Source organism: Chanodichthys erythropterus, unplaced genomic scaffold (genome assembly GCF_024489055.1).
Source record: "Chanodichthys erythropterus isolate Z2021 unplaced genomic scaffold, ASM2448905v1 ctg001590_np12, whole genome shotgun sequence".
Lineage (NCBI taxonomy): Eukaryota > Metazoa > Chordata > Actinopteri > Cypriniformes > Xenocyprididae > Chanodichthys > Chanodichthys erythropterus.
Genome location: NW_027125673.1, coordinates 119,964 through 134,345, shown reverse-complemented (window position 1 = coordinate 134,345; position 14,382 = coordinate 119,964). Strand labels below are relative to the sequence as shown.

The 14,382-nt window shown below is 37.3% G+C and overlaps 1 protein-coding gene across 1 annotated transcript in view; it reads right to left on the bottom strand.

Moving 5' to 3' along the window:
* LOC137016405 (protein FAM199X) overlaps positions 1 to 10,019 on the bottom strand; it is a gene marked incomplete at its 5' end in the record, with an annotated part of 90,345 nt that extends 80,326 nt beyond the window's left edge. Inside the window, one exon of the mRNA XM_067380793.1 lies at positions 9,771 to 10,019. Within this exon, the coding sequence (XP_067236894.1) occupies positions 9,771 to 10,019 (249 nt within the window). The remainder of the gene's footprint in view (positions 1 to 9,770) is intronic.
* Positions 10,020 to 14,382: the final 4,363 nt, after the last annotated feature.

Here is a 14,382-nt window from a genome sequence, read left to right as displayed (position 1 = left end):
AAACATAATAACAAGGAAGATACATACACATACAGTTGTTTTAAAGGTTACATCCCAAATGAAAACAGAATAGGCAATAGCTAAGTCTCCAACATGCATTTGTTTTGCCAAAATCTTGTCTTTTTGTTTTTTTTTCTTCTTCAAAACCTTGTTGGGCTTTCATAATCTTTCCTTTGCATCAGTAATAATAGCAAATTGTTTAGTTTTTATTAACTCTAATCAAAAATCAATAGACAATATAATGTGTGTGTGTGTGTGTGTGTGTGTGTGTGTGTGTGTGTGTGTGTGTGTGTGTGTGTGTGTGTGTGTGTGCGTGTGTGTCTCTGTGCGCATGCTTTTTCATTTTGTCCTGTGTATTGTGTCCATTTTCTCAGTGTGGACACCCTTTATCCATATGTGTGCGTTCACATGTGTGCATTTCTTGTGGGTATGTTCTTTTGCCCACTTGTTTTCCATCTAGGTGGAAGGATGTCTGTCCATAGTCTCTGACGCTGTTTAATCTTCTCTTGTTTCTCTTCTCATTGTCTGTTCTTTTCCACCTGGACCATAAGTCCTTCTAGAAGAAGCAGTCACTGTTGCTGTTCAAGTCTGTATCACTCCATCAGTTTCATTCATCCCATGGTCATTCTCAGGGTTTCTAGAACTTGTAGGCCTGGGGTTCTGGATCTTGCATGTCTGGAAATCTCTGGGTTTCTGGATCATAGATCACTGTTCTTTTTCTTGAGAATGTCCCATGGTTCCACTGGTTCAACTCGCCTTCTCGTTCCTCAAATGACCAGATCATCTTTCTCCAGGAGGTAAGCCATTCCAGACAAACATCTCAAATGAAGAGGTTGCCCCCCCTTTCCCCCACAAGAATCTTTTCACTTTCAAAAAATGTTTTCTTGAGAAAATCCCCTGTATCCACTGGTTCCACTGGCCTTCTCATCCTTCAAATGACCAGATCATCTTTCTCCAGGAGTGTGCACATTTCAGACAAACATCTCGATGCTTATATCTGAAACAATAATCAGAAAATGTTGCCCCCCTTTCCCCCACAAGAATCTTTTCACATTTACACATCAAAGTCACAGACATTTCATCTCAAAACATCAAACATCAGTAATGTCTTAAATTCATTTTAAAATGAATGCCATTAAAACATTTCTTATAAATTACACGTACATATCAAAGCCAATAATTTTTTTTAAAGATTTTTTTTAATAAATTATTAAGAATCACCCCCCTTTTGATAGTAAACATTCTTTTTGAAAATGTGCTACTATCATAAAACACTTCTAATTAACATCAGCATCTGCTTGTGACTGAGTTACAGTCACGTCGTTCATGCAGTGATGTGTCTGGCAAAGTTTGAATTTCCTTTCAGTTGTGCCAACTGGGTTTCTAAATTGCCTTTTCTCTTAAGCAAATTGTGATAGCCCACCTTTCTTTTATGTGAAAAGTGACACTCTCTTGCCTTGTGTCCTGTCTTTCCACATGCAAAACAAACAACTTCCTGATCGTTCCTTCTTTTCTGCAAACAGTGCCTTGCAATGTGACCATCCCTTCCACATGCATGACAGACAAATCTTTTAAGAGATCTCTCATTGTCTTGACAATGTCTAGCGATGTGACCAGCTTTTCCACATGCATAACAAACAACCTCCTGATCTTCCCTACTTTTCTCCAAACAATGCCTTGCAATGTGACCATGCTTTCCACATGCATGACAGACAAAGCTTTGATGAGGTCTCTCATTGTCTTGACAATGTCTAGCAATGTGACCAGCTTTTCCACATGCATAGCAAAGAATAACACCTTCTGAATTTACTCCCCTTGTTCTGTGATAGAAATCACCAGAAAATCTAGAACATTCTGTTCTGCCAAAGGCAGCAACTGGATGTCTACATTTGGCATCTTTCATTTGATTATTTGCATTCCCATTATTGTTGTAAAACTGTGTCATTTTAGCAATAATGTCATTATACTCAGAGAGAGGTGTCACAACCATTGACACAGCAGAAGGAGTGAGTGGGTCACATTTTTTAATCAAGGCAGACTTGAAACTGACATCATTCTTAGTGATATCAGAATTTCCACTGAAAGTTTTAAACACCTCCAATAATCGTTCTGAAAACGCTGCTGGGTGCTCTCCTTTCCTCATGTGCATCTCAGATATTTTATCCCAATTAACTGACAACACACCTAAAACTTCAAGTAGTGCCTGTTTCCTCTCTGACTTATTTGCAGTTCTGTCCTTTACTTTCTGAGTTAAGGCTCCAGACAAAGTGTCAGGCAAGCACATTCTTAACAAAACACATGCATCACCGTCTGTAAATTGGTAAATCTCTGCATATTCCTCCAAGTTTTTCAGAAAATCTAATGGATCTTGTTTGGCAGGATCAAATTTCCCAATATTCTTAATGACAATTTCTAGTTCAGTTGGATTAAATTCTCTGACCATGGTAGTGGTCATTTGCTCTTCCCTCCCTTCAATAGCACGCATAGTTGTTGTACTATGAACTGGTGCCATGGGAAATCTAACTGTACAGTCAGAGTCTTGACTACTGAATGACCGAAAATCTCTTTCCCAACCCTCAGAGCTATGTCCCTGCAAATCTGGCATTTCTGGATCTGGGTTACTCAGTGTGTCCCCTAACAATGTCTTACTGGTGTTTTTGTCAGTTATGCCATTCTTGATCATAAACTCACAAGCTGTCATGTTTCCTCCAAATTGCTGGCCAATTTTTCCACAGATGATTTAAGCATGTCTTTGTTAGTTCTAAGAAACGCAATCTCATTCTGCATTCTGATCTTTTCTTCTTTCCATATTGTTTCACCAGCTAGGTAATTTTATGTAGAAATTACCCCAACACTGAGTCGCTCATTTTCAGCTTTTAACTCATCTACTTTCTTCCTAATTACTTTGTATGAAGCAAAAACTGCTTGAAGTGCATTAGCAATTTTTCCTTCTTTGTTCTTTGGCATTTTGGGGGAATTTTTGAATCGACCCATAGCCCAATTGTATGGATCATCTGCCTTCTCTATCCCATCAAACATTCCAGGTGAACCGTGCCTAGCAATGTATTTAATGATAATTTCTTCCATTTTCAAAACCTTATTGAACTGTGATAATTCAACAACTATTCACAATGTCTTGTTTCAATGACTATACATTATCTAGTTGCTTTAAGATAACTGTTAGTCTAATTCAGACAAAAATGAACTCCATAGGGCCTTAAATCTTACTACTCTGAATAGTTAAACAAACTGTCAATACTGTCACAGTACATTGGACAAAACCACATACCTAGCCACAGTAGTTCGGACTTAAGTTTATCAAATTTAAAACAATGCCTCAGTACATTGGGCAAAACCACACTGCTTCAGGTTATTGTTTTAAATTTCTCAGAATCACTGTGCATCAGACTCCCTGCACTGCACTTCAGTTATTCTTTCAAATAGCAGTTATAAATAATTCTGTGACCACACTGCATTGGGTCAATTCAGTTACTTTAGAATCTTAACAGAATTATAACAACTCTACACTCAGTTTCAGTTACGTTAGAAACAACAATTCCAATAAAACTCTATCAACACACTGCATTGGGCTGATTCAGTTCCGTTAGAATCTTAAACAAAATTGTACAGAATAGGCTTAAGGCTTAACTCCTCCTGCTAATACTGAATAAACAATTCTCTTCTGTCCTTAAAATTTCCTTTCTAGATTTTTTTAAACGAGGGGGTTCCCTGACAAAAACCAGCATAAAAGAAAGAAAACAGCTTTTTCTTACCTTTCCCACTTTATTGGAAAACCCTCGCTGGGTGGCTCGCCAATGTAAGAAAAAATGATGAAGATCTCGATGAAGAAGTTTATTGCAGCGTAGCAGTGACAAAGTACACATAGCACCTTGGGTTCATCGGAGTCAGAATGAACCCAGAACATCCAAACCTCAAACCTTTTATCTTGTTACAGTTTACCACTCTTCATGTAAATGTAGTTTCTCATGTTTTACCAGTTGTGGTCTGTATGTTAATAAGTTGTGACACCTCATTGTCTGAGATGGTTCCCTGTGTCCCACACCCATTCCCATTCTACAATTGATTACCATTTGCTCAGGATTTGATCAATCAAATGGTACATAAACAATATACAAGTTGACTTTCTTCTCTATGATAATTAAGCCATTTTGGGGATAAGCTGATTCTAAAATATACTTTGGAGTGGAATCTGGGTCGAGGCAGACTACAATTTCTTATATTATGTAATTGGCATGATACATTTACCTGACTAATAAATTGTTACATTTGATTTTATTCTGACTTACTCTGAAATTATTGACTTCAGTAGATTACGATGTATCCATTGTTACCGCAAATCTGCGTCAGGTTAGTAACGGACTAAAGTGGAGCATAGGGCACACCAACTGTGATTTTAGAGCTCCGACTAACGCTTTGCATTAGTTCAAGTGTACTTAGACTGTAAAGGTTAAAAAGGGAATTTCCATTTAGGACAACAAAATGTTGATCGACCAACCTAAATAGGGTGAGCCTTACCTCTGTTTAATGTAACGTTACTCTAGCTAAGTGTACGTGGGAAACCATGGCATAACCAAACCAAAGCTGATATAAGAGAAGTAATATTGGTCGGCTTATCTGTTGTAGTGGTTATGACCTCTGACTAGAGTTAGTGTTACTTTAATTCAAGTGTATACAGATCTATGGGGACTAAACAAATACTTTTAGAAAGAGCAAGCATGAAGGCGGCCTTCTAAACAGTATAGTCAATTACCTCTGTCTAGTGACCAAGACTGGCGAGTTTGTGATCGTGGGCCCGCATAATTAATGAATGGCCAGTGCGAGGACCCTGTGCGACACTGAGAAATGAATGAACAAGTACAATAAGAGTAAAGAGTTAAATAGAATATTCAAATGTAGAGCCAAATTATTATACAAATGACCAATAATCAATTGACATTCTAAACTAAATTTGAGGTCATAATAACATGGAGTCAGATAAAAGATTATTTGGAATTAAACTACTTTGCCACACTGAAAAGACTGAACGTGCAAGAAACCTTCCCCGTCCTGTAGGAAACCGCCATTGGGCCGACTGGGCGGGCCTTACAAGTCCACAAATTAATCTAAAGAAGAACAGGTCATGTGACATGAGTGTACACAAATAAAAGAACATATTCTATAGTTTCAATTGATATATTACTTCTGTCTCTATGACAAAAAATGACAGAGTATTTTAGTCTGTTTTGCTGCAATGTGAAAAAAATCCTGCAAAATGCGCCGGCGCATTTCCAGACTCCAGAGAGTTAAAAGCCAGCGTACAGTTCTTTTCCCACTCTCTTGCCTGCTCCAAGTGACACTGCATCAGTGGGGCGCTGCCTGTTGGCCTGCTAGGCCAACAGGTTTCGACCTGCCCCCACCATGTGCTTACCTAGAAGAGAGAAAGAACTCTTCCCTACTGTTCCCGTTTCCGGTTTCACACTGTCATTTCTCATTTTACCTATGCATGTGTGACTTGTGTGTATGTATGTGTTTGTTAGTTTAGTAATGTGTTCATGATTGAGTTAATAAAACTTGTGCACAATATATATTTGATTCTGACTCCCTGTCACTGAATAACTGTCACTTAAATTATCTCAATTTTGTTACAAGCTCTAAGCGCTGTAAATGCCAAGAAATAATTATTTTTCTGTTGTAGGGTCTGCACAGTCTCAAAGATGAGCAGGTCCCACCATAAACTGTGTTTAAGTCCCAATTCACAGAACTTTGATTTGTAAATCTTACATCTCATCCAGCCTGGCAGACACTAATGGATCACGAGACTCTTTTTTATGACTATTGCAATAAGTCCCGAACCTCTCCTCCGCGACTTCAAAGGAGATTCGAACACCACGGATCGGGTTTCTAGGAGACAGGCCCAAATTCCAAACGGTCATAAAAAGGAAAATACACGCACACGCACACACACACACAAACACACACACACACACAAATACCTACATAAAGACTGTATGCACAGATATTATACCTGCAAATATGAATGTATCTGCCATTGTAGTGCTTGTTGCATATATGTGTTACTAGTGTAGAATCATAGAATTAACTATAGTAAGTTAGTTTTCATGTTAAACAATTGTAGTAGAATATAGAGTGTATTTTCTGTATAGGATGAGCGACACCTGTCGAGTTTGATCTCTCCGTAAAGCTGTGAGTCCAAGCTATTCACCCATGTATGTTACAGTTCTGTCAAATGCATCGTTCAATGTTTAATAGTACTATGAAGAAAATGCACCGATTTGACATACCATAAATTAACCCGGGGGACAGGACAAAGGGATGTGGAAAAACCGCCAAATTGCAATGCTATCATTGGAGGACGTTATCAAGAAGGCGTTCTGGCCTGTTGTCCTTAAAATACCATGATACGCGTCTCTTCGATGCACAAGTTTCCTGCACAAGTTCCTGCTGTAGAGACGGACTCTCTTCTCTATCTTCCGGTCATCTTACTTCCAGTTAAGCCTTCGTTCGAAACTTCGCTGAACATCACCTCCTGAAGGACCAACTACCACACTGAGCGCTCCGAAACTCGAAGCACCACAACGAATCTATATGCAAGTATTTGTTTAAGATTTTAAATACTGTGTTTCCTTGCTGGCTCTTTAAGGTTAACTGGTGGAATTGGCCATGCTTTGATCACCTCGCTCTTTTCTGCCTTTATTTTCACCTGTATATATCTATATCTACTTGTGTACATTTATCCGTATAACCTTTGTATTACCCGTTCTGTATATTAAATCCATCATATCCACGCTTATTTTGTTCACTTGCTCATTCAGCAACAATCGAGTCACTTTAACGTTCTGATTCTAATATCCTTGCTTTACGTTTGGATGCTACCATAGAAATTTATCTTCGTGGCCAGAGGGTAATATTTCTGTCGTAAGAGCTTGTGGATAACTTACCGGTTTGCTGGACGGACCGATAGTTCTCTACATAATTATTAAAACAGAACTAATCATATGTGTGATTGATTATAATTCGTTGTAGTTAATTCACCATATATGGTTAATTCCCCCTTGGTTTGGTATGTGCATAATAATAATTCATAAAACCTTATGAATTATTATATACATATTCCACCCATAAATTGATTAACTACTGTACAAATCGTCACACTGTGGCCATGAAAAATACCCTTCTCTTAGAATTAATTAATAATCAATACTGTGTTCACAGGATGAACCGATTGATTGATTGTAATGTTAATGTTGCTACATCAAGTTAATCTGATTACTAATAACTCATTATGAGTCAGTTAATTTTTAATATTACCCCTTTAAGCTAATTCGCAATCTGCGGATAACATTCCAATGGGAATGCGTATGATAGATAATAGATAAATGCGTATGATAGATAAATCATGAATGTCTTCATTTTAATAAAGACACAAACTCATTTCACAGTAAAATGCAAAGAATGTGCATCACTCTTATTTCTGTTTTCAAAAATAGCATATCCCTTCAAGAAGAACCAATAAAGGAAAACATTTGCCTAGAGAAATTCCTAGTGGATATTAAAAACTACATGAGAAATTGCTTAATACTAACGCAAACATTTGAACTAAAATATACACAAAATATACACAAAAGTAACAAATTACTATGAGAAGGGTGTTTTCCAACAGAATGTAAATATTAGCATTTTTATAGCCTTATTTTTCATCAAGCACTAGTTTGCAGACGCAGTTGCAGGGTTTACTTTTTAAAGCAGCAATGGAGCCAAAATAGATCTGAGAGAATTTTCAAAAAAAGAGAATTAAAACAAAGAGAAGGAAATAAAAGTACCGTGTGGGAGCATTTTAGTGAAGTGGTTAACCAGGACCAATCAAGTGTCTGGTATCTGATATGTAATGGCTGTGAAACGCTGTATGTATATGATAATAAACTAATAAAGCCTATATCCAGCCTTTGCTTGGGCTGAACATATTTAATGACTTGTGTGTGTTCGGGAATTTGCAGTGACAGAAACAGTGACATTCCAATTTAAAGGGGACCTATTATGCTACCTTTTACAAGATGTAAAATAAGCCTCTGATGTCCCCAGAGTGTGTATGTGAAGTTTTAGCTCAAAATACTCAACAGATAATTTTTATAGCACATTAAAACACATTGCAACTTTTTGGGGTTGAGCAAAAACACACCGTTTCAGTGTGTGCTATTTAAATGCAAATGAGCTGCTGCACTCGGCCTAAGAGGGCGGAGCTTCAAAAGCTCATTCTCCCCTATCAGGATTCAGTCAAGACACACTATAATGTCAGAAACTGTGAATATATGCTGCATGGAGATAGAACAGGTATAGTTTAGTTTAATTACGGTTATAACTTATATTGACTTGTTTTTATCCACTATATTAGTACAAGCCAGTTTACCGATGAGATTTATAAGGTTAATTGTACTTCACACAAAATATGAAGGATCCATATTCAATCTAGAAAATCTCTGTAACAGCTTAATAAAACACAGTGCAAGTGTGCATTAAAATAGTATATCCTTAAACTCTCTCTCTCTCCCTTGCATTATCATCAAGATACACAGCGAAGTACACAGAAACACTCATTAAAACTAACAATAAACAAATATATAAAGACATTATGCCTTTTCGGGTGGTGCTTAATAAACTGGTAAACTTTATATCCGTAAATCAACTCCAATGTACTGTAATAAAGTGCTCTCACCTTCATTACTGACGTATCCAGAATCACTCTGGAGACTGTAAGCTGGATCATGAACAGTTTACTGATCTATCCTTGAGTAACAAATTTTTTGCTCAACCTCTGTTTTGTATTGTCCCTTTTATATTGACATTTATTCACAAAGCAGTCCGTTGTGAAATGAATCGCGCAGACATAAATTTCGGTAGAGTTGAGGGAGCATTTTCTTCGAAAACAAAATGAATCCACCTAGTCTTCAGCAGCTCAGATTTCGGGAGTAAATGGTGAGAGCTATGTGGATTAATCCATCCAGCTACAGAACACCTAAAACGCTTAGGAGACGTTAAAATGGCAGTGTCTGTCAACATCCGTGGGTGGGGGCTGTGGCTAATGTGACATCACACTGCCAGGGATCTGGAAACGGCTTGTTCTTAGATATTGCTTATGATTTATTGAAATTAAAAAAGGGAATTGATGGATTTTTATCATTATAGGGTGGTTGTGTACACACACTGCCAACACACATTTATGTCCAAAAATTTTGCATGATAGGTCCCTTTTATGTTTTAAAGGAGTAAAAAACCTCTATTAAAAACACTTAATTTTGCCAAAATTACTTTAATTTTACTTTTTACTTTAAATATCTAACTGTAATGTGACAAACGATTGGGTTGGGTGCGGATATTTAAATCAGAGAAAATCATAGGTGCAAGTGGGTGGTAGTGATGTGCCATTTGCGAATGAGTCAGCTCTTTTAAGTGAATGGTGAGAGTCGGTTTCCGTGATTTGGAATTCCCATCATGAGTGGGCAGATGACTAATTTTTAAAAGCGGATTCAGGTGATGTTTGGGCTAATCCACACATCATACAGTGAATGATTTCTCAGACTGATTCAATCTGTATTTTTTTTTCCCATTTAAGAGAACTGATTTATAAGACATTTCCTTGTGAATCAAATTACACTGGCAGCACTGTATGTTTGTATTAACACATGTCGCCATTGCAGTACACTGTCTCATGTTATTTTTCTTAATGTCTTGAAGTAATTGAGTGCTGAATGTACCTTAGAGTCTCGTATTCGCTCTGCAGCAGTGGCCAGGTTTCCATCACTGTGTGCACGGCTGATGCTTGTGGAGGAATTGGACCCCGTGGAAGCAGTGCTACTGCTGGCACTGCTTACCATGCTGGCATTACTACTGCTGTGAGCACTGACACCGCTGGTGCTGCCACTGCTCGCCATGCTCCTCTTCCAGCCATCACGTGTCATGCTGGGACGCTGCCGTGGACTGTGCTCACGGATGTAGCTCCTCACCTAAATGAACAATAGATATCTGAATGTTTTTAAGAGTTTTACTGACTACCACATCTGCAGGAGGAGACTATCACATACCACATTTGCGGGAGGAAATCATCTGTCTGTCCTTAGAATCATCAGTTCCCCACCCAGCCCACATGGCACCCCAGGGTAAAAGTATTGTGCTATAACTTTTAATTAACTACACTAAATTGTTAAAAATTTATCCAAACCTTATAGGTTTCATAACTCTCAGTATCAACGGATCAAATTAACTCCAAATTTACCTGTACATATAAAGCACACTCATGTAAGCAGGGTTGCCAACTTTGGCCTGCCTAGCTGGAGTAAGATTTTGATGACATGATCTGAATCAATGACATGCCCCTATTTGAGGTTTTAAGGATCCAACAATTCATTTTTAATTTCATCTTAATGCAAATTCCCCAAATACTAATGCTAGATGCACTTTTTAGAAACTGAACCTGTTAACTTTACCTACCATATACGCTAGTTAGCTAGCAAGCTAGCTGTTTTACCAGCCAGTCAGAGTTCTTACTAATTTATTTAAAAAAATTCTACCACTTCACGGAGACCGAGATGGCAGAAAGCACACCGTTTTTTTGTTATTTTAAGCTTACAGAAATAAATATATAATATTGTATTGTAAATAAACAAATGAAAAAAATGTGTAATACAATACAATTATACATAAAAGCTGCAAGCAGCGTTGAAAGGGCCCTCGCACCCAGACTCACTGCCGCTTGGTGGCATTCAGAAAACAGTGAACAGTTGGCGACATGTATTTAAGCGGTATATGTAGGAGAAATGTGGCAAAGTCATTTAGTTAAATTTTTATTGAGGTTTTTTTTTTTTTTTTTTTTTTAAGTAAAGAAATTCAAGAATACAATTATACAAATCTACAACCCACCCCAAACCATCCCACCCCTGGTAGACTTCGAGAAAAATATAAATATAATACAAACGTAGAAGGAAGACAAAATAAATTAATTAAAACAAATAAATAATAATAATAATAAAAAAGTTCAGACAATAATATCAAAAGCAGCGTGCCATAAATTCAGAGTATTAACATTGGATCCATGCTGTAAGAGTGGCTAACAGTACATACAAAAAAAAAAAAAAAAAAAAAGAGGCGTGGAGTCAAACATCAGTGCCCAACAGATATGATAAGTCCTGTGAGAGCTGGGTCCAAAAGGCAAAGTAATTTTGGCATTTCAAAATGCCGCACTTCCTGCTGCAAACAGGTGGCACTTTAACTGTAACTGAATATTGCCATGTATATGTCTTCAGGCCAGGACTATTACCAAAAGTTTGGAGCAGATCGGACACTGTATGCCTGAGTTACAACAACTTCCTGTTTCATGACGTTAATCGCATACATTAGCACTTAGCCAAGTGCTGCATGATTTAACGTGTTTCTAGCATGTTTGGTACTTATAAATATATTTAAACGTATTTCAGGGATGCCATTTCCTGTTGACAGCAGGTGGCGCTATGACTAATTGAATATTGGCATAGAGGTCTTCAGGCCAGGACTCTTATCACATGTGAAGTTTGGGGCAGATCGGACACTGCATGCCTGAGTTACAACAGCTTCCTCTTTCATGGCGAAACATCAAACTTTGTCAGGCCACCACAGAAACACCCTTCAAACGAAAACTCAAGATCTTTGCAATGTAACATCGCTAAGGCCTTAAGATTAGACTGACCGAATATGATGTTGATCAGGTTAAATCTCAATGAGGACTTAATCACAGTATAAAACATAATTTCCTGTTGCCCACAGGTTGCGCTATAACTGTAACTAAATATTGTCATGTAGATGTCTTCAGGCCAGGACCAGAAGCTTTTAGATTAGACAGACCGAATATGATGTTGATCTGATTAAAGCTCTAGGAGGCGTTCAACATCTGGAAAATGGCAAAAACTGCAAACATTTTGCAGAGAAAATTCAAAATATCTCACTTCCAATTGGGTTTTCAGATTTTGCACCCAGGGACTTTTTTGTAGGTATTGGGCTGTTACATGTGTCTACCGAATTTCATACCGCCACCCTGGTGGCTTTAGAGCAGCTGTGCTTGATGGACAGTATGCATTAACTGGGTGAATGTTAAACGAATATGTCAAAGTCATTTGAATACGGTACATTAACTGGAGTCAGCTGGTGCACCTATGACTGTGAACCACACCAGTCAACATTGTAAAACAAAAAATAAAATCTAAATTGTGACAGAAAGTAGTCTTTGATAATGTTTAAATATACATGCAAATACAGTGTGGAATAAAATGAAATTATTATACTTTAACACACTAACAGCAAAAAAAATAAAATAAATAAATAAAAAATAATAATTATCCAACCATGTTTAAATATAGGCATTTGATGCCATATTTTGGTTATACAATATATTACATGCTTTAATTTATTGTCCTCAAACAGAGCACTAATCTGCTTATTTTTAAATTACACAGTACAATGATTGAAAAAGAAATGTTTTTTTCTAATATTATTGTTGTATATAAATAAATGGTGTATAATTCAGAGGAGAATATTGTTTAGTGTCATGAATTAATCTCAACTACAAAATTTTTAAGAAAAAATAAATGATATTATTATATATAATATAATATATATTAAATATAATATATATATATATATATATATTTTTTTTTTTTCCTGAAATATCTGAAATATAGTACAATCATTTTAAATTTAAAAAGAATTTATCCAGACTTATCCACTATAGCAGGGGTACTCAACAGGCGGCCCGCGGGCCGCATCCGGCCCGTCAGCATTAAATTTGTGGCCCGCATCATGCTACATATAAATGTATATTTATTATAATTTGCGTCTAAAATTAGCGTGAATATTACTTCGTTTTTTTTACACGTACACAAGGGTAGGCGTACAGTGCGCATGACGCTGTAATCATCAGCAGAGAACGCGTCTAGTGTACGCGCGCAGCACAGTTTTTCTAACCGCAAAGAACAATATAAACTGAAGGCACTTTGCACGCGCGCATTGAATACTTTTTGCACTAATTTAGTTTGTCCACAAGGTGTCAGCACTGAAACGGGCTGTTGTTTCAGTCTGAAAAGAAACGGATAAGACGGAGTAAGAGTAACAACAAACACAATAGCCGACCGTGTTGAAGAGCGCTTGTTTGAGGGGATTAAAAGATACCAGCAACTCTAATTTTAAACAAGTACAAGACATTTTATTGTAACTATTTGAGCGAAAAAGACTAGACAAGCATGAATCTCTCTAGTGCGCATGTGTCGAGCACTTTGTGTTCGTGAACGCCATCAAAGGCGCAAGTAAAAAACAAAGTAACCTTATTTTTCCATGATGAAATGCAGTTGACATTCCTCAAACTTTGCAGTGTGTAAGTTGCCGAGCAGCATGAAAAACAAACCTTTTATTCTTAATGTCAATGTGTTATAAACAGAAAGCAAGCAGCGCTCCCATTAAAGATCTGTCATCACATAATTGAGCTCACGGAGAATAACCGATTTATCAATGTGATTGAACATTTAAAAAAAAAAAAATAAAAATTTTGGATTCTTACCAAATTAAAAGGTAATAATAATATAAACTAGAATGTACATTTCCTGAAGAAAATGTGAATGGTGCTTGCAGTGGTAAAATTCGGCCCCAGTTGCTAGGGTGATGTAATTGGTTGCTAGGGCGTCGCTATGAAGTTGCTGTGTCACTACTTATTGGCTGGCCGAATCAAAAGAGCCCAGCCCCAAGTCTCTATGACCTTCTGATCCATAGATATGATCTCACAGATTTTGACCCAATGTTAAGTCTATGGGAGTTTTTTCAGCCGTTTTTTCGTACGCTGTGCAGACATCGTACACACGATCGCTTAGAAAAGTCATAGCACACCTCTCCTCGATAAGCCGGTCGATTTGACACCTCATTCATAGGTCTACGACAAACGGTGCGGGACGAGTTACGCGCCAAAGTTTTGTTCAGGTGAATAGTAATTACAATACTAGAATGTACATTTCCTGAAGAAAATGTGAATGGTGCTTGCAGTGGCAAAACTCGGCACTCTTGATTAACATGATGCTAACATAATTACCGTCCAGCTAGGATGTTTTTAGCAAGATGCTAACATGATTAGCATGTTGCTTGGCATTATCTTAACACCCTTAGCATGCTGCTAACATGTTTTTAGAAAGATGCTAATCATGTTAGCATAATGCTCGCAACATGCTAACAAGATTAGCATGTTGCTAGCATAATCTTAACACCCTTAGCATGCTGCTAGCTTGTTTTTAGAAAGATGCTAATCATGTTAGCATTATGTTAGCAACATGCTAACATGATTAACATAATCTTAGCATG